Source organism: Copadichromis virginalis, linkage group LG10 (genome assembly GCF_057382275.1).
Source record: "Copadichromis virginalis isolate Kocher_CV1m ecotype Utaka linkage group LG10, C_Virginalis_male_GT1.1, whole genome shotgun sequence".
Classification (NCBI taxonomy): domain Eukaryota; kingdom Metazoa; phylum Chordata; class Actinopteri; order Cichliformes; family Cichlidae; genus Copadichromis; species Copadichromis virginalis.
The window spans coordinates 21,201,516-21,220,748 of NC_140627.1; the positions used below are offsets into that span (position 1 = coordinate 21,201,516).

General features: G+C 38.8%; 2 protein-coding genes across 3 annotated transcripts; both read left to right on the plus strand.

Annotated features, from left to right (window-relative positions):
* Positions 1 to 2,091: 2,091 nt before the first annotated feature.
* arr3a (arrestin 3a, retinal (X-arrestin)) lies at positions 2,092 to 12,102 on the plus strand. Of its 2 annotated transcripts, XM_085470621.1 has the most exons (18): positions 2,092 to 4,201; positions 7,047 to 7,078; positions 7,834 to 7,864; positions 7,970 to 8,030; positions 8,126 to 8,170; positions 8,273 to 8,463; positions 8,758 to 8,817; positions 8,905 to 8,981; positions 9,091 to 9,226; positions 9,313 to 9,397; positions 9,488 to 9,560; positions 9,663 to 9,800; positions 9,972 to 10,055; positions 10,150 to 10,173; positions 10,264 to 10,313; positions 10,441 to 10,460; positions 11,256 to 11,286; positions 11,600 to 12,102. In XM_085470621.1, exons 2-16 carry the CDS (start codon positions 7,071 to 7,073, stop codon positions 10,443 to 10,445), a joined length of 1,068 nt encoding a protein of 355 aa, XP_085326747.1. In that variant the 5' UTR covers positions 2,092 to 4,201; positions 7,047 to 7,070; the 3' UTR covers positions 10,446 to 10,460; positions 11,256 to 11,286; positions 11,600 to 12,102. The 2 variants fall into 2 exon arrangements, with proteins under 2 accessions (XP_085326747.1, XP_085326748.1); XM_085470622.1 differs by lacking the exon at positions 2,092 to 4,201 and having other exon boundaries at positions 6,854 to 7,078.
* A 1,743-nt stretch (positions 12,103 to 13,845) lies between these two features.
* znrd2 (zinc ribbon domain containing 2) lies at positions 13,846 to 19,233 on the plus strand. Its single transcript, XM_085470623.1, has 4 exons — positions 13,846 to 13,952; positions 14,387 to 14,538; positions 17,156 to 17,240; positions 17,777 to 19,233. Exons 1-4 carry the CDS (start codon positions 13,937 to 13,939, stop codon positions 18,211 to 18,213), a joined length of 690 nt encoding a protein of 229 aa, XP_085326749.1. The 5' UTR covers positions 13,846 to 13,936; the 3' UTR covers positions 18,214 to 19,233.

The following is a 19,233-nucleotide window of genomic DNA, read 5'->3' on the forward strand; positions in this document are numbered from 1 at the left end:
AATCTAGGGGCAGCACAGCTGAAGATAGAGGTGTCACTTTAAGAGGCGTATAACACTGAATTAATGAATGCATGTATGATATTTATTTATTGACATGGTATGAGGGAGGAAAGATTAATTTAATGACAAGTAAAGATGGAAAAATATCCAAATATCGATAGTATTGTTAGGCATCAGTATCTTTGTTTCTATCTTCAAAGTCCAGTATTTATCCTACTGTCCAGTAGGATATATATATATATATGTATATATATATATATATATATATATATATATATATATATATATATATATATATATATGTATATAATGTCTTAAAAAAATGTTATCTGACTAGTCTTTCTCATGCCACAGCCAACAGGTTAGTCAGTACTTTGGTATTTTTTTATTTACCTATTTATTTAGATATTTGTTTATATATTATTGTATTTGCAGCAAAGGTGTCCGTAAATAAAATCAGCAGAAATCATTTGGCATACAATGAAACTGGCCTTGTGGGGTCCCCGAGGGTGCCGAGCCCCTGGGCAGTTGTTGCTTTGCTTCACAGGTAATTCAACTTTTTTTTAAAAAGCGTCTTCATCACATAACTCAGAATTAATGGAAAAGCTCCTAAACAGATAAATATATATGTTTTAAATTAGTTTCATTTGCCTAATGTTTTATCTGAGCTCATGTAATGTTGTCTTGTTATGTTTGTTTATACTTCATATCGTGTGCCTTACCTCGTGTCATTTCATTCTGTCCTAGCCCATAAATAATTGATTAAGCTGGATTTGGCCTTTGGCTGATTCCCCCCATCAGACACTCCTCATAATTACTAGTCTGTTTAGTCTGGAGTGTGTGCCTTAAAAAGATTCAGCCACCTCCGTCAGTGCCTTCAGTTAGCTGGTCCCAAAATAAAGCCTCTCAGGAGCACGAGAGGCACCGACTCGGTCTTTATCGATCAGGTGCTGAAACAAGTACACTTGTTTTAGCACCTGTTACACCACACATACTTCTATTTTCAGGCATGTTATTTATGCCTATTCACCTGTGGAACTGTTTCCCAAAATAGGATACATTGTATTAGCAGAACAAATGTTCACATAAATAAAATGAATGTAGGCCACTGGAACACTCACGGCATGATTTAAGAGCAGTAATTATACTGCATCCAAATGTGTCCCCAGGACTCAAGAAGCTGTCTGAACATAATCAACAATTGCAGGTACAGCGATGCCATTTAATTAGCATCTATTATATGAAGTTTTACAATACATTAAGTAGGTAGGGGATGTATTTCTGTTTTTCTCTCTTTAACCCACTTCTTTGTCTCATTTTCTCCTTTGATTCCAGTTTCCAACCAATCAAAAACTACTCAGACTAAATCTGTTTCAAAGATAAAATCTGTGTACTATACTAACATTTTGTTTCTTCTGAGTATTTATGTGCATATTGTGTCTAAGCAACTGCTGTTGATCAAACTGCTGCCTAATAAGGCCAAGTCACTTCTGCAGATTAGATTTTAAATCTCTACGGCCCCACTTTCTTGCTTAAATTAAAGTTAAATACTATTAAAAACATATTTTCAGTTTGTCTAATGCCAGACATACACTATTAGTAGATATTCAAAAGTCAAAGATACTTTTTTTCACCATTTCTTTGGATACAGATGAGTGTGTTTGTCCTACAGGGCGATCCTCCTTAGAGGCAATCGCTCTGTCACATTGTGTTTAGGTTGATGGTTTAAAGGGCGCAAGCCAGAGACACAGTTTCCAAGAAACATCAGCAAGTGACAGAAAAACCTGTACCTACTATTTCTGTTTTATTTCATCCCACCCAGATCAAGAATACGTGTGGTTAAAGTCCAACGTGGAAAAGGCATTAAGTAACATCTCCCTCTTGGCGTCAGATCTTCCCATTGCGTCAAACGAATAAAGAAAACAAAAGCTGGAAAATGCTAAAGCTCATAAAGGCTGTGCAGAACACCTCACCGGGATTATGATTGTCATTAAGGACTACGTTAAGCCATGTTTGGTACAACATAGGGCTGGGCGATATGACCCAAAATTCATATCTCGATATTTTTTAGCTGGATGGCGATATAAGATATATATCTCGATATATTTTTTTAAAGCCATAAAGTAAGAACAAAAAGAGAGTTCTTAGTCAAAGCTGTGTCCCAGATGTCACACAGGCACTTTTATTAACATAGAGCAGATGTACATAAAATTTACTCAAAAATAAATTATGAGCATTCATTAAATAATAATGCTCCATAAATAAAAGAAAACAATGTTGTTTTTGTGCATAACAAAAAGCTCACAATTGTGCAGTCAAAATGTAAACTAAAAGACGCTGAGCACAATAACAAAGACAGATTTCACAGCTGCTCTGTTCCCAACTTGTACTGCGTGACTGACAGCCTGGAGTTTGAAATCCGCTTCGCAACCACGTCTCTTAACAGGTGCCATTTATAGTCCTTATACACAGTAGGGTAATATTACGTTGAAGCACAGTACGTATCACTCCGCGAGGCTCAGCCGTAATGCTCCGACAATCCATCAAGCGGTGCAGCTCCGTAGCTTACTAAAGTCGTACTAAAACATTTTTTGACAGATTGCTGAGCGCCGTGTTCCACATAAAATCGGTTCGCGGCCATCAAGCACAACCAGAATTCATACATAAGGCGCGCTGTCAACTTTTGAGAAAATGAAAGGATTTTAGTCCGTGCAGCACCTCTGGGCTGCATGGCGTTAGCGTGGTTAGCTCGTTAGCGTGGTTAGCTAGCTAACACGTTGACGCCGTCCAGCCCCACGCACGGGGCGATGCGCAGTAACTCGTTAACGGAGATTTGCCGTGTCCATCTTGTCGCTTCCTGCAGGTGAAGCGATGGGGGAGGAGGGGGAGTTGTGTTCAGTGAAAGAGAGGCGAGGCCGAGTAACGTTGCGTAGAGACGGAAGTGGACGAAAGAGAGGCAAACTTGCGGCTCCACAAGTATAATTATAACGTAACATAGACTATATCGATATAAAGGATATTGTCACATCTTATATCTCGTATAAAAATATATCGATATTTTTTAAAAACTCGATATATCGCCCAGCTCTAGTACAACACAGTAACCCCTGACTTGTGGGGTGTCCAGGTGGCCTAATCTCTGTTAACCTCGGCTTAACTCCAGCAAAGGTCTTGTCATCCTTTGGATGCAATAAAAACACTACATTTACATTTACTACATTTTTAAAGCTTTCTGTCTCATAATCAAGAATCTTTTTTAACTAAAAAATATTCCCTAGTATCCCCATCAATCCTAAAATGTTTTACTTTACGTTCCTGTGTTCTTCATTCTTTTAACATAAGCTAGTTATAACGGACCTGTTGGAGGATTAGGAGCTTTTCAAGGGTCAAAGGGGATTCTGGTGATTCTCCTTAATCTTTGGCACGTTACTTAGACACTGTTGAATAAGAAAGCTTATTCTGACCTCACCGTTGATACTCCCGTCATCTGTACCATATTGGGAGAGGGAACTGTTAATCTGCTGAGAGCAGACAGACTGGAGTACTAGGAATCTATACACGGCTGCACACTGGCTTAAAATAAGAAAACATTTGAAACCTTTATCATATAGGTTAGTTTATTATTTCATCTCCCTATCAAGCATATAGCAATACTCTTGAATCTGATATATTTTTTAAAATGTTTGTGTTTTTATGATTGTAAAAGAAAATAAAAAAGAACAAATAACACATAGATACCCAGCTAACCCATATTTACAGATAAAGGTGCTGATCACAGATGCAGTTTTTAATGCAAGCTATAAAGATGTTCAACACAATTTTTTTGATGGGGAAAAAAATCCATCAGAGAAAGAAAACGTTGATTTTAAATGGCCTGTTTTGTTGTGCTTTCTGAATCAAAGGAGATTTGAGTGATTTGTGGAGGTGCAGAGGGGGATTATCGGCCTACTACAGCCGCATGGCGACTGTGAGGTTGTATTTATGTCCCTGTGATTTAGATGGCTGCACCTTTTGTTGTCCGAAAAAAGCTGCTGTCTGATTGCTTAACAGGATTATGAAGCAGGTAAAAACAGCAATAGTGAACTGGCTAAGCCTGAAGGATGCACAGAGGGAGGCAGGTATAAAAAGGGAGCTCAGCTGTAGACTGCACTCTCAACTTATCCTGACATCCTTCACCACGGTCCCAGACTACTAAGAAGAGGTAAGAATTCTTCATATTCACAGATGAATGAATGAAAGGATGGATGTGTAGTGGTGAAACTAATTATGAAGTACAGTTTTATGCCTGATAGCCCCCTGCAACCTTGAATTGGATAAGTAGCTATGAAAATGAATAGAGGTCAAAGGTCAAATGGTGCAATGGTGAAAATCATTCAGTTATGCTCCACTGTGGGGTTGAATAAGGATGATGGAAGTCATTACAGTATATACGTATTGCATTGTTTTAATAGGCCATTAAAGTTAACCGACAGGTTCTATCTGAGGCCATATCTACAATCAGTGAACATATGTAAGAATGCTTGTGTATGGAGGCCAGGTAAAAAAAGAGCCAAAATAGTGCAAAATGAGAAGAAAATGAGAATGCAAGTTCAATTCAATTCAATTTTCAATTCAATTTTAGCTATACAGCGGCAAATCACAGCAACAGTCGCCTCAAGGCGCTTTATATTGTAAGGTAGATGCTACAATAATACATACGTAACAAAAACATCTGCTTTCTGTGGCTTTCAGTATGTCTACTAAATTATCTGCAGACAAGAATGCTATTTAATCACTGTAAAATAGAGTAATCGACCAATAAATATTAGAGATGGACCGATCCGATATTACGTATCGGTATCGGTCCGATACTGACCTAAATTACTGGATCGGATATCGGAGAAAAATAAAAAATGTAATCCGATCCATTAAATATCACGAAAGCACCTAACAAAACTTGCAACACGCCGTAACTCACTTCAGAACGTTAGCACGTCAGAGCAGTAGGCATCACGTGATAGAGCGGCTGTGGCATGCGGGACCTGTCGGTGGTCTGGATAGCATTTGGAGCTTCGCTAGCAACCCGGCATTTCATCTCCGACAAAGTTATCCCCGAGAGAAGTAAAGCAAGTGTGTAAGTCCATCTCTGAATGTTTGTAAAGCATTCCTGCTTTAAGCTTAACAAGCGATATATGGAGCGACTGCCTCTTCTTGCTGCTACTTCAATCATGAAACTGCTTAACGATCAGCTGATCGGCTTTTCTGTCGCGAGTCCGTGTCTCTAGTTTGCTTTTGGCCCACTTTGCACCAGAAAGAGGAAACCAGTGGCTGAACAACAGCAGCACGTTTAAGCTTGATAAGCTGTTGTTAGAATGTATTTAATATTACTTTCTACACCAGGATCCTTTTCTATGTAGCTGACGGCTGGTAACTGTGCAGGGGCGGATCTAGCAAAGTTTAGCCAGGGGGGCCGATAGGGCATTAACAGGGAAAAGGGGGCACAAAGACATACTTTTCTTTCTTATTCTCATTTAAAATGTCTAGCTTTTAATAAATAATTATCCAAATCTTACACCCAAAGTTTTAATTTGATGTAAAATGAATAGAAGTCAATTACTGTATATAGTAACTATTAAGTCTAATATATATACACACACCCTAGTAAGCTATAGTACTTTTTCCTTTGGGAAGGTACCATCTGTGCAGTCTGCAATTTTGTTGAAGAAAGATGTTGAATCTATTTAATATTTCTTGAAAAATAATTGATTTCTGTGCATTTTTTTTCACACTGCATCAAATTAAGGTTGATTACGTCGATTAAGCATCATGAGGTGGAGCGTGAGGGGTGGTTCCCTATTTTTTATTTATTTATTTTTGTTGTTGCTGGGAGTTGGAACCCTATTAGTTAGGTTGCTTAATATTTACGCTAAGTACTCTTTAAAATACCAGAATAGGGAGGATGGTGTAGGTTTAAGTTTATTAGATTGATCAGTATTGCTGAACTATGAAATATTTTTTTTTGCATACAGGTATAACAGAATAGCTTTAGTGTAGTTGTTGTTTTACACTTGAGTATGAACTTATACAAAATGCAGCAAGCTATTTGAAAAAAACAGTTTTGTTGATTAAAAAACACTATATCGGATTCATATCGGTATCGGCAGATATCCAAATTTATGATATCGGTATCGGTATCGGACATAAAAAAGTGGTATCGTGCCATCTCTAATAAATATTAAATATAGTGCTCTGTGGTTTGAGCAAGAATCTAACAAAGGCATAGTTCAGTATTTTTGAAGAGGTGTGCAACAATCACATATGCTGAAATTGCACAGCAATTAGCCAATCAGAAGAGAGGCAGGAAGCTGCTGTACCTGCTCCTGGCACTGAAATAAGTAACTGTAGCCCAAAGCAACTTTAGACTGAAGGCATCTGGGTAATTAACCAAGACTTTATTCTCATTCTTTGCATTTATCCATAATCTTTGTATTGGAGATTGGAGTTGACACAGAAGGTGCCAATAGGAAAAAAACCCAACAAATTTCTAAAGAGAAATATGATCTGATGTTTAAAAATATATAAGACCAAACAACCTGAAGACTGGAGATTATTTTGGAAGATGATGAGCAGATATGTTTGAAAATACGTATTTAATTAAATGCTTGTAGTGCTCTTAACCCTTCAGGACTAATCTTTATCTAGGAGTTATAGAGAGCTAAAGTCCTGGAATGCTATCAAAGGTGATGCATGGGTTTTATCCATTTAGTGTTCCTTAAATAGTCCAAAGACTTTGGCACTTTTAGGAGAAACATACTGTGACATAACCACGTGTGCAATGTAAATCTTTGGTTGTTTGTTGTGAGGTCACGGGGGTCAGTTAGCAGCCAGAGAAACACCAGTTTGGTGGAAGAGTCCTAACACCAGTGGCGTAATCTTATTGCAGAGGATTAACCCTCTGTACCCTCAAATAAAAGCATCACTCCAGCTGCCAGAGAGCTCTCAGTTATAGATCTGTGACCTCCTGATCACTTTTTGATCATTTGTTTTTTTCACCTTTCTTCCAACAGAATACTTCCAAAAACCTTCTAGAGATGGCAAAGTAAGTACTGGATACATTTTGTTTTTATCTTTATGTCCCAGAGGAACTGCTGATTCTAATCAAACTATTTAAAGATCTCGCTCTCTCATACTCAAAAAATATAACAATCCAAAGCTATTGTTAGTGGAAAGATGTTTCCCTTTTACCTAAAGAAAATCTGACAGGGGCCAAAAGGTTGATAAAAATCATGATCTCTTTGAAATTTGTGGAGTTGTAGACAGGATGGTCAGCCAACTCCTAAAAGGGACAATTATTAGAAAGTATTTATTTAGGTCTGTAATAGGCTTAGTCTCTCAACATGCTCTTTCAAATATGGTAACACAGCTCTGAGCTTTATTTGATGACAGTGGTAATTGGTTATTTGGGGAACCCTCTTACAGCATTTGTAGCTCCCTCACCTGAGCCAGCCTCTCAATCCTGGCTTGATGAGGTAAAGCAGCTCCACGCTTAGCTATTACTAACTGGATAACGAGGACTAAAGGATTACCAGCCCTTCTGTCATTTGCCAAGAAACCAAATTTACCCACAGGGTCCAAATTGAATCACTATTTTATCTTGTTAAGCCTGACAGTAACTCCATGGATGTAAGTGGATGTACTCTTCTTTTAAAAACATGGGTTCTCCAGCTTTATTCAACATTTCACACACTTATTTCTGCCCTGGTTGCCAGGATAAGGAGGTTAATATTTTAACTGTAATCTATACAAAAAGGTTAATTTAAAGGTTGAGTGGTGTTTCTCCTTTTCGCTTCACAGGGTTTTCAAGAAGACCAGTGGAAATGGAGGGGTATGTTCTCTTTTATTCTCTTAAAACATTTTTTTAATAGACTGAAAAAGGGGTAAAACTTAAAAGGTTCTGAAACACTATGCTTTCCCTTCTTCAATGTGACAGCTGACCCTCTACCTGGGGAAGAGAGACTATGTGGATCATGTGGACAAAGTGGACAGAGTTGGTACGTTCCTATTACAGAGTGTTTTTTCTGTATTTGTGTTTGCCTGCGGTCATTATGAAGACAATAACTGTGCCTGTAATCCTGCTCCCTTGCAGACGGCGTCGTAAAGCTGGACCCAGCAGATTTCAGAGACAGAAAAGGTAGCGTCACATAAAGCGCCGTTTTAAATTGGGTTCAGTTCTATAAATAGAAGCTTTTGCCAATCACTGTGAAGTAGCTGATGTAATTACACCTGTCTGCAGTGTTCGTGCAGCTGGCATGTGCCTTCCGTTATGGTAGTGATGACCTGGATGTGATGGGCCTGTGCTTCAGGAAGGACATCTGGATGCAGCAAACCCAACTCTATCCTAATGGCGAGAAGCCTGCCTTGAGTGCCATGCACGACACCCTGCTGAAGAAGGCAGGAGACAACGCACACCCTTTCTCTTTTGAGGTGTGTGACTCAGGACCACAAAATTAAGCACGACAAGCAGTTTATGACCTCAGCCATGTGAGAAAGAGTTGTTTTTGCTTTTTTAGAAATTGTGCATGTAACATTCAATGACACATGATGTTACTCCACTTTAATACTGAGTATTTAATAGACATTTATATATTTTTTCTTAACGAGGAAACGCTCAAATTAACAATTTCTTTCTTCCTGAATATCTAAAATTAGGCTTTATTTTGTAATTTCATGGAAGTAGCTCTTGCGTTTTCTTATAAATCTTAGTCTTTGTCTCCATAGATTCCAAACAACCTACCCTGCTCAGTCTCTCTGCAGCCTGGACCTGATGACAAGGGAAAGGTGAGGCATCCCTTTACCTTAGAGTATATAGGCAAGGATGTCACTTGTTTAAATATCAGCTGTTCACAACTGCACTGTACTTTGCAGGCTTGTGGCGTTGACTTTGAGATCAAAACTTATCTTGCCAAGGAAAAGAACAACCCCGATGAAAAGATTGAAAAGAAGTGAGTTCACTTCCACTAATGTCTTTGCCTTGCTATCTCGCCTCTCTTTGTTCCATTTCATTTTTCCTCACCTCATCTCTTCTTCCTTCCCTCTCCTTGGCCCTGACAGGGACACCGCCCGTCTCATCATTCGTAAAATCCAGTACGCCCCGTCTCAGGTGGGCTCCGGGCCCAAGGCTGATATCTGCAAAAGCTTCATGATGTCTGACAAGCCCGTTCATCTAGAAGCTTCAACGGAGAAAGATGTACGGCAGCAAAATTTTAGCTTCACCCTGTTGAAATGGGAGCTGTGCAGTGAACCAATTAAAATCTCTCTCCTGTTTTGCCGCAGCTCTACTTTCATGGTGAAGCGATCCCAATCAATATCAAAATCAAAAACGAGAGCAACAAAACAGTCAAGAAAATTAAAATCAGTGGTGGGTACCTCTATTCACTGAAATACTGAAATAAATCCTGAAAATGTTATAAAGAAATAACATTTTTCTATATCTTCCTCCCTGCAACAGTGGACCAAACCACAGACATCGTCCTCTACTCGGCAGACAAATACACCAAGTGTGTTCTTAACCAAGAGTTCGGGTATGTGGGCAGAAAACTGAAAGCACAGCAAATGTCACAGAAGCAAAATGAAAATATAAAATTGGGTCAATCTGCTCATGTGTTTCTTTTCACTCTCTGCAGAGAGACGGTGGACTCTAACGGCAGCTTCGACAACACTCTGACCATCACACCTCTGCTCACTGATAACAAGGAGAAAAGAGGTTTGGCGCTGGACGGTCGACTGAAGGACGAGGACACCAACTTGGCCTCCACCACCATGTAAGTGCACACTGGTGTAAAGTTTGGGCGAAACACTCCTCTCTGTCGGTTCTTTGTTGCTTCACATTTCCATCCGCTTTCTTGTTCAGTGTCCACAATGTCTTACAGTAGTACACTCAGCTAATTTAAACCCCTCTAATCCTTCAAATCCCTGCACTTCGTCCTCCACAGGCTGCGGCAGGGAGTAGAAAAAGAGGTGCTGGGTATCCTGGTTTCCTACAAGATTAAAATTAACCTCATGGTGGCTGGAGGAGGGTAAGTATTTTTTGACACAAGTAAATCCCGTTCAAGATTAAACAGAACGAAACGGCAAAGGCCGGCTTACGTTTTCCCTCTTTTCTCCATGTAGTCTGCTGGGTGGCCTCACTTCCAGGTGAGTAATATTTAGTGACAATATTATCACAATCCATACAGAAATGATGATTGCATGCATTCACATTATTTGGCTCATTTTTCTCTGCAGTGATGTCACATTGGAGCTCCCACTGAATCTCATGCACCCCAAGCCTGAAGGTATTTTTTTACCTTGTAGAGCCTAAAAGACTCCTAAAATTTTATAGAAATGCCTTTAAAATGATTTTAACTCTCATGCCTAATTACGTTCTCGCCTTTGTGCTAATCTCTTTTCTACACGGAGCAGAATAAGGAGTATACACTGGTGTAAGTTGTGTTTAATACTTTATTATTTACATGTTGTTTTGGGTGCTATCACCTAGACATTTCATTATTAGGACTTGACTTAGAAGCTAACAAATGAAAGCTGAATTTTAAGAAAATGCTTTAAAAATTTTTATACAGTGTAAAATATAATACAATGAAAAACGTACATAAGCATATAAAATGTTAAAACAATTTGTATTTGAAATCAGCAGCATGTTTAAAAAGCTAGAATAGGTTTTTTATACAACTTAGGTGGGAAGAGGTTAACCCCCTCGATATGACATTGTTTGGTCAAATAGTTCAAAATGTTCAGCATGAAGTTAAGAATAATTTAGGAACGATCCTTTTTTTTAATCCTAAGAGTAAAGATGTGGGAAACCCAGAGAAAATCATGCACAGGGGGAAAAAACATAAAATATGTCTGAAGATCACGCTCTTGGGAACAATATATCTGAACAAAATATAAAAGTTTAGAAGTACTTAGTTACTTTGAAGGTCTTTCCACATGTTACACGTATGAAAGGAGGATATCTGTGTAGTAAAAAAAAAGTCTAAACTAGTCTGCCAACAGACTGTCAGTTTCAATATTGAGCATGTTGTCTTTGTCCTAATTATATGGTCTTAAAACTCATTAACAATGATTTCATTCTTCTTTATTTAAATTACACAGAGTTCTACCTTTTTTAAAAATGGACCATATGTGTGATTTGTTTTTATGTTTCTTTTTCTTATTATTTCATTAATAAATTGAGCTATTGTTATTAATTTATCTGTATCCTTTTCCTGTTTTTACAGTGTCTTAAATGAAAACACCCCCATAGTCAAGGTGAGATTCAGCTATTACTATGTAACCTGCCATCTGCTATATTTATGAATTTTTGTAAGATGAAAATTAAAGTCATTAAATGTGTTGACAGGATATGCACTGTTTTATATAGAACTTCCTCCAGGACATTGAGTTGATAACTGCTTTGCTTTTAATATTGTAAATTACAATTACAAATACATGAAAGCAATAGATTATGAGGAATGATTATGACACCTTATACTCTTAAAGAGGAAATTCTGATGCTAAAAAGTGAAGTATATTATATAATGACATCACAGATTCCAACATCTCTTTCTGTTTACTTCTCAAGAGAGGATGTTACCCTGGACACTGAAAAGAAACCCACAGGAACAAAACAAAAGGAAGTGACAAAAACAAAGAAGAAAGAACACGACTGGTGTCCTCACACCAAGTCGTTACAGAGCAACCGAGGACATCTACCTTTCAGACACACCAAGGATATGCGTACAGATGTAACATCAGTCCTCTTGCAGATTTCGTGGTCATGTTGAATAAATGTAATTTTAGCCGTAGAGAGAATGCTTGGATTGCATGTTAGTATCCAACATTTAAACACCCCAGACTTCTGTAGCAGCATGTTCTGATTATCCTTTGCATGTTTGCAGGATGTGATTGGAAGGCAATGAACAGAAAATCAGAGAGAAACCCTCAAAAGCTGATGTGCTTTTGATTATTGTGGTGTGTTCATTCATTATTTTGAATGATGTACTTCTCCATGTGAAATGTGGTGGATTATGGTTTAGACTGGACACATGAAACATCCCAAAATACAATAAAATTGCCTGAAAGACAGCTTTAAATGTTTTCTTTCTTTCTTAATTTCGTTGTCTTGTTTTCATTCATTGTTCACATCATAAGAGTAGATACTGGAGGGCACTTTACTTATGGCCAGAGGACTACTTTAGAAAATACGAATGCCAAAGATAGACTTTCAAGAAAACACTATCAAAACACTACTATATTCTGTATTGGAACTGAAGGACTGGATTCTAAACAAATGCTCCCAAAGACAACTGTTCTATAAATTTATGGGATGTAGGTGCTGCCTATAGGTAATAGTTTAGATGTGTAATTTCAATTAAAGTTGAATATATTTAGGCCGTAGCAGATATCTTCTCGACATAAAAACATCATGTCTGGGGTACACCTACATATTTACATATCCACGAACTTCCTGTGTTGTCTTCCTCTATTCCTGCCTGCTAGCTCCATGGTCAACCTCCTTCGTCCAATATATTTACATTGCCTCTTCTACACATGTCCAAACCATCACAGCTTTGCTCTTCTAACCCTACTTGTCCCTTTGATCTAATTCTAATCTTCTCCTTTATCGTCACTCTCAGTGGAAATCTTAAAATCTTTATCCATCTTAAACCCGACTCTTACCACCCACCTCGCCACTGTCTCACCGTCCTTACACATGTCCTGCTCCAACCATTACTCCTTTTGATCTTCTCTGTACTTCAACACTCTCAAAGCAAACATCACACATGTAGTGCGCTTTCTCAGCTTGAAGCCATACTGCTGTTCACTAAAAGTCACCTCTCTTCGTAATTTAGCTTCCTCAAGTCTTTCCCACAGTTTTCAGTTTTCAGTTTTATTTGTCATATGCAAGTTAGCACAGGGTCAACATTGCAATGAAATGTGTTTGACGAGCAGCAGTCACTCAGCAGCATGGTACAGTAGAAGAAAATATAATAAAATATAATAAAATGAAAAAAAAATAGAAAAACAGTTAAGAGCAAAATATTAGAGACGTGGTAAAAGAGAAAAGATGACTAAATATATATGTATCTATAAATATAAATATATGTACACTAGTGATTAAATAAGAAAATCTTGAAAAGAAATATGGGGGGGGGGTGTTGGCAGATGGGATATTGCACAGAAATGAGCAGCAGAAAATTACAGTATTGCACTTTTTAAATATAAACATCAATAACAATAAAGTGGAATGACCAGTGCAGATTAAACAGAGTACTTGTGAAGCTGCAAGGTAGCTTCTGAGTGTGTCCTGTGGAGTGTGTGTGTGTGTGTGTTTAAGTGTTGTGGTTGAGGTGTCGTATGGCTTGGTGGTAAAAACTGTTTTTAAGTCTTGTAGTCCGAGCAGACAGACTCGTGTAACGTCTGCCAGATGGTAACAAGGAGAACAGCTGATGTGCTGGGTGGCTTCATGGTGTAGCCATCAGCTTTATCCCTCTCTAGTGCACTTCCATTTCTCAGGCACCCTTCCAATTTTCAAAATTGTGCTAAAAAGCACACTGCTCCTACTCTCTTAATAATTTATTACAATAAGAAGAAGAAGAAGAAGAAGAGGAAGCGGAAGAAGAAAAAGAAGAAGAAATCATCCACTTAATCCTCATATGAGAAGTTTAGCTGAAACGATTTAATTGTTTAAGTTAATTAACTAATCAGCATACGGTGGCGCTATTGCTACCATTTTTGACTATAACAGCGAGGAGTGGGAACGCTGCCCACCAAATTTCACTCTTGTGGTATTTACCACTAATTAACACTAGGGGCAGGCGGCTGTGCTCAAATATTTGCCGAACGCGGAGGAAGAAACGAGGAGGAAGAAGGAGCGTTGCATTGCGTCATCACGTCCAACGTGTAGCACAGAAGAAACATGGCTTTGAATGGAGGTTTGTGAACTTGTGTTGTAAAAACAAGCTGACTTTGACATTTCTGCTGCTTTCCTGCATTGTGATTTTAAAAAAGAAATTCTTTTTATTGAGGCTGTTCCTCTGGGTTACTTTATTTTTGCTTTTAAATTCGTCGCTGCCAGCGTAAACATGTTGTTAGCCAAACGGTAGCCCGGCTGGTTTGCTAGCTAGCTTGTCATTTCCTAGCAGAGCAGTTCACCTGTGATAGTCACACTTCAAAACAGTGCCAAAAGGGTTTTTGTTTTAATCCCGCTGAAACGGTAAAGTAGAAGCAGACATATAATAGTATCCACAAGTTACAGCAGCGCTTAAGGCTGTTTATAATCCTAAAGTTTTGAGAATACGAAAGAAGGATAGTTGTGGTCTGAAATCTGAAAATAAAATGAAACGTTTCGGCTGTTACTGACCTGCAGATGAAGAGGATTTTAAGTGGGAGCCTCCAACAGAAGCAGAAATGAAGGTGATCCAGGCTCGTAGGGAGCGGCAAGACAAAATCAGCAAGCTGATGGGAGACTACCTGCTGAAAGGGTACAAGATGCTTGGAGAAGCCTGCGAAGTGTGTGGGGTGAGTGAAGCAGGACGCTGTGCTGTGTTTGTCAGGTTGGGTGAGTTAGCCTCTGATATGTTATCATGATATTTTATTAAATATGCAATAATTATATTTCTAAGTATATAGAAAAATATCAACGTCCTGATGATTGCAGCTCCCAGCCAGCAGCAAACAAAATGAAGACTGCCTAATTTGAAGTATGGATCTATTGTCAGAAGATGCCAGCAGGGTTATAGTGCAATAGTACTGACACTGCATGATAAACAGTGAGAGAGCAAAGGCCAAATGTAAGCCCAGAAATGGCTTAAATAATGTAATCCCTGGAAATTTTAAGTAAGAGCTTAAAAAAAGGTTAAAACAATAGCAGTTTCGCAACAACTATTCCAACTAAAGGAACTTAACCTGCACCTAATAAAATTGAATAATATTTTCTACCTGGGATGTCATATCTTGAGCTTTTTAACCACCTGTTTAACAGAAGGTCGTTTTGACCCTCTTGGCATTTTAAAAGTTATGTGACTTTGTTAAATTAAAACCCCCTCATCATCATCATCATCTCGTATTTCATCAAATACTGAATTTTGAGTGTGGGATCAAAAGGGAAAAAAAATATGAGTGCTTTTATCTAGAACCACGGAGGACATCATTTTGACCCCATAGAAACTGATGTGAAACCACTGCTGTAGCAGAATCAGAAAGGGTTTTATTGCCGAATGTTGAGCAGGTTTACAACATTAGGAAATTGCTGCGGTGCTTCAATGCAAACACAGGGTTGCCCAGCAATACCATGTTTACACTTGAGCCAGAACTTGCCAGATATGATTTATTTAAAAACTCTATGTAGGGGGACTGTAGTTAGATCCAAAGTAAATAATTATTGCAAAGCTGAGGATGGGATTTCAAGCCGAAGTGGAGTGGTAGAGAAGCACTGTGTGACTGAATGTGTGAGGAACCAGGAAGGTTGATGGCTGTGCGGAGCAGCAGAGGAGCCGTAGCTGAAATGAATGGAGAGCTAATCCGAGCAAATAAAGAGTGAAATCCAGAGCACAGCAACCAAATCAGTTTTAGTCTTGAGCAGGAGAGGTGAAGAGCTGCAGGCAGAGGAGTGAGCACACAGATTGGGTGATCAAAATCACCCCTCCTGAGGGTTCTAGTGTTTATCGTCTATAAACGTTACAGTTCTGTTAGGATGTCCCAAAAGGGGAAATCTGATAAGTATTACAAACGCATAAATATTGAAAAAAAAAAACTAAATAAATAGGGTAAAGTGTGAATTTTATAGGTTAGTTTTAATGTAAAGATGGCACAGATAGTTCTTTCAAACTATATGAGATTTGTACATTTATATTTTCCTCATTTTTTTTTTTTTTCTTTTCTTCATCTGCCTCATTCACCACTTCTCCCTTATGCCCACCTCTTCCTGCTCACCTGTAGTCTCATCTTGTGAACTGAATTACATGCTTTAACATAAGAAAATGTCCATTAAAAATACTTTAGTCCAGATTTCACCTGGTTGTCAGCAGATTAGACACTCCTGTCTCCAGACAGCTGGCAACATACCAACTATAACACCACCTGGTTATACGCTAACATTGTGCCAGCTAAATAAAAATCCCTCCCATAAACAGTTTGATTACACTCTCACATCGTCTGAGATTTTATTCATAGAGGCTGACAACGTTAGATCCACTTAAAAGAAAGCTTCTGACACAAGCTCACATCAGGGGAAAAAAGAAAAAGCAGTGGTTACTGACAGAAGTTCAGGATATCCTCAACAACTCACCTCAGTATCACTGTCATCAGGAAGGAGTGACTTTCTCTGACTCATCACCAACTTTTACAGCCTCCTTCAGAAGCTGTAAAACACCCCCACTCTAAATGCATGTGGGGGATTCTCACCCAGCTTGTTGACAGCTGAGGTAAACGGTGATCCGAGAGTCTTCACTTACCACACATGAATGCCAGACAAAGTGACTGGGATGAAAACGTAAATTATCGCCTAATGTTTAATTGAAATGTGTGCCGCCCCCCCCCAATTTGTTGTTAGGTGTAATTGTTGTTCAGATATTTTAAAATATAGTGTGTATACAAATAGTAGTAGAAACGTGCATTTAAGGGGATGTTTAGAGCAACTGTTATGGGGTGTAGAGGGTTAAAACCCTCCTTTACCACCATGTTAACTGCATCAGTAATTTCAATCCACTGTACGCTCTTCCTGTCATGTGGAGTGCCCCAGTGATGCTCAGTGGAGTCATGTTTACATTCGGTTTCACATCACCAGCTGCAGATTTTTATTTATTTTTTTGTTTGGCTTCATAGCCTGGTTGTATTTTTGCCTCAAGCAGTGAAACAACTTTTTTTTTTTTTTTTTTTTTTTCCCCCCCTTTCTTTCTTCCTTTTGTTAAGTAGCTCCTTTGGGTCCTAAATCATCATCTCTTGTTAAACATGCCTGGGCTTGTGTCATCATCTGTGCTAGGAAATATAAAAACATGGTTTTGCTGTGTCATTGATGGCGCAAAGTGGCACTTTTTTTAAATTTTTTTTTATTATTATTATTATGTAAAAATGTATGCAGGTGTTATCATGAACAGAAGGTGAGGAGTGGCATCATTTATGTATTTGTGTTTTTCAGACTATTCTTCTCCAGGACAAACAGCAGAAAAACTACTGCGTCTCATGCCAGGAGCTGGACTCTGATATTGACAAAGACAACCCTGGTATGCATTAAAAAAATGTATTTAAAATGTATTTATACAGGTAAACCTTATTGAGACATGGGGTCATATCTTCAAGATTGACCTGTTTAAATATCTATACAGAATTAAATTTTAAAACATTAGAATTCATATAAACAATTAACTGGAAAAAATAAAACGAATTTAAAAAACACAAAAAAGAGTAGCATTAACACATTAAGAGTAGGAGCAGCCGTCCAATGATGCTTTCTCCAGTGTCCTTAGAATTTGCTTAAAACCCTTCAGCTCAACCAGACAAATTTACATTTAAAGTTACAAATGTCAAGTTGTTTAGAAGATTTGGAAACTGTCATTTACACTGCAAAACTAGTTTGAACATAAATTGCTACTCGACTACCCTTTCACAAACTGTCTGCACAATAGATATTTAAACCTTTAAATCACATAGTCTTATGTTTTCCATGTAAATAATTATAAATATCTTTTCAAAAAACATACATATGTTAGCCCACTTTGTGTTCTTGTTACATTGTCTGCCCTTTCTTTCTTCCTCCCAGCCCTGAATGCTCAGGCTGCATTGTCCCAGGTGAGGGAAAGGCAGCTCGCAGCCCAGTCCCCCACACCGTCCCAGACTCCTGAGCTCAATGACAGCCCCAGCAGCAGTCAGGGAAATATGTCCATTCCCCAGCCTAGACCAGAGCACTGTGAGGGGGCTGCCGCAGGTGGAAGAACTCCTCTGCCTCCACCCGCTGTCCCTCCTCCTTCAACTCCAGCCTCCACTGCAGCCCTGGCACCAGCTCGTCCCTCAGTTACTCCACAGAGCTCTGCCCAGCGACTTGTGTTGCAGGAAGCCGAGGAAGCTGTCCTCACCAAACTTCGCTGGGCCACTAACCAGTTACAAAGCTCAGCCTCACTGGAAGCGAGCATCCAGCTCTGCAGCCTCATCAACAGCTGTGCCAACTCGCTGCGCAGCCTCAAGGAGCTCACCCAGTAGCTGCCACAGACTGGCTGAAACCCTGGAACACTGTTTCTGCTTTCCTCTGTCTTGGAGTAATGACTCTGGTTCAGCTTCTCTCTTGCTTAGAGATGATTTCAAAATTGGTCAAAGTATTATGAAAATAGGAATATAACATCAAAAGTGCTCCGGTTACTCTTGGATTAATGTAGTTGTATAGCTGGCAGAAATGTTACAAATTTGACTGTTTTTTCACTCTTTTGGAAGTTAGAGCTGATATTAATCTAAAAACATAATTAATTTAACCCATTCTGTGATTAAATTCTTCTAATATGGTTTAATCTATAGAGCAAAGAGATAAATCCAGTTAACACATGTTTCTATGCATTTCCATTGAGAAAAAGCCAGCTTTTTTGATACAGCACCACAAATGCTGGACCCTGAGTTGAAACCACTGATGTCAGTGTCTGATAGAGGGGCTATCACCAGATATTCACCAGTGATTTGCTGAAGCAGCCAACAGAGTCTGTCCTGCGTTGTTATCTCCCCTTAGAAATGACCCTTTCTTCCTCTCTTTACCACTCGATTGTCAAACCTGTGGAAATTTGGGATGGTCCTCCTTGGGCAGAACTGGCTTCACACTAGTCACATGTCGGTGGAAAAGAGTTATAAGGGATCTTTTACTACATTCAGATTTATAGTCAGTATTTTTGCCAAAACGCGTCATTCCTCTAATGTGGCCCTGTATTGTCTCACAAAGCCTGCTGCTCATTCTGGCTCTGTTTCTGTTGTCTCTGCCATTGTGGCAGTGCAAAGATGGTCATTGTAGAAAGTTTTTGTTGTATATGTGTTTGATGCCTAATGGTGACGGTCAGGTGGCTCGCCGATGTGTCTATGAGAGCGCGCAGAGTTCGGGAGTCAGACATAATACTTTGAAAAAAGCTGAGAGCAAATATACTCTGAATTGTATGTTGATAGAGGAAAAGCCAGCTTCAGTGTTGATCAAGGTAGTAAAAGATTTCTAATAATGTATCACAATAAAGCACTTCTTGTTCAGGA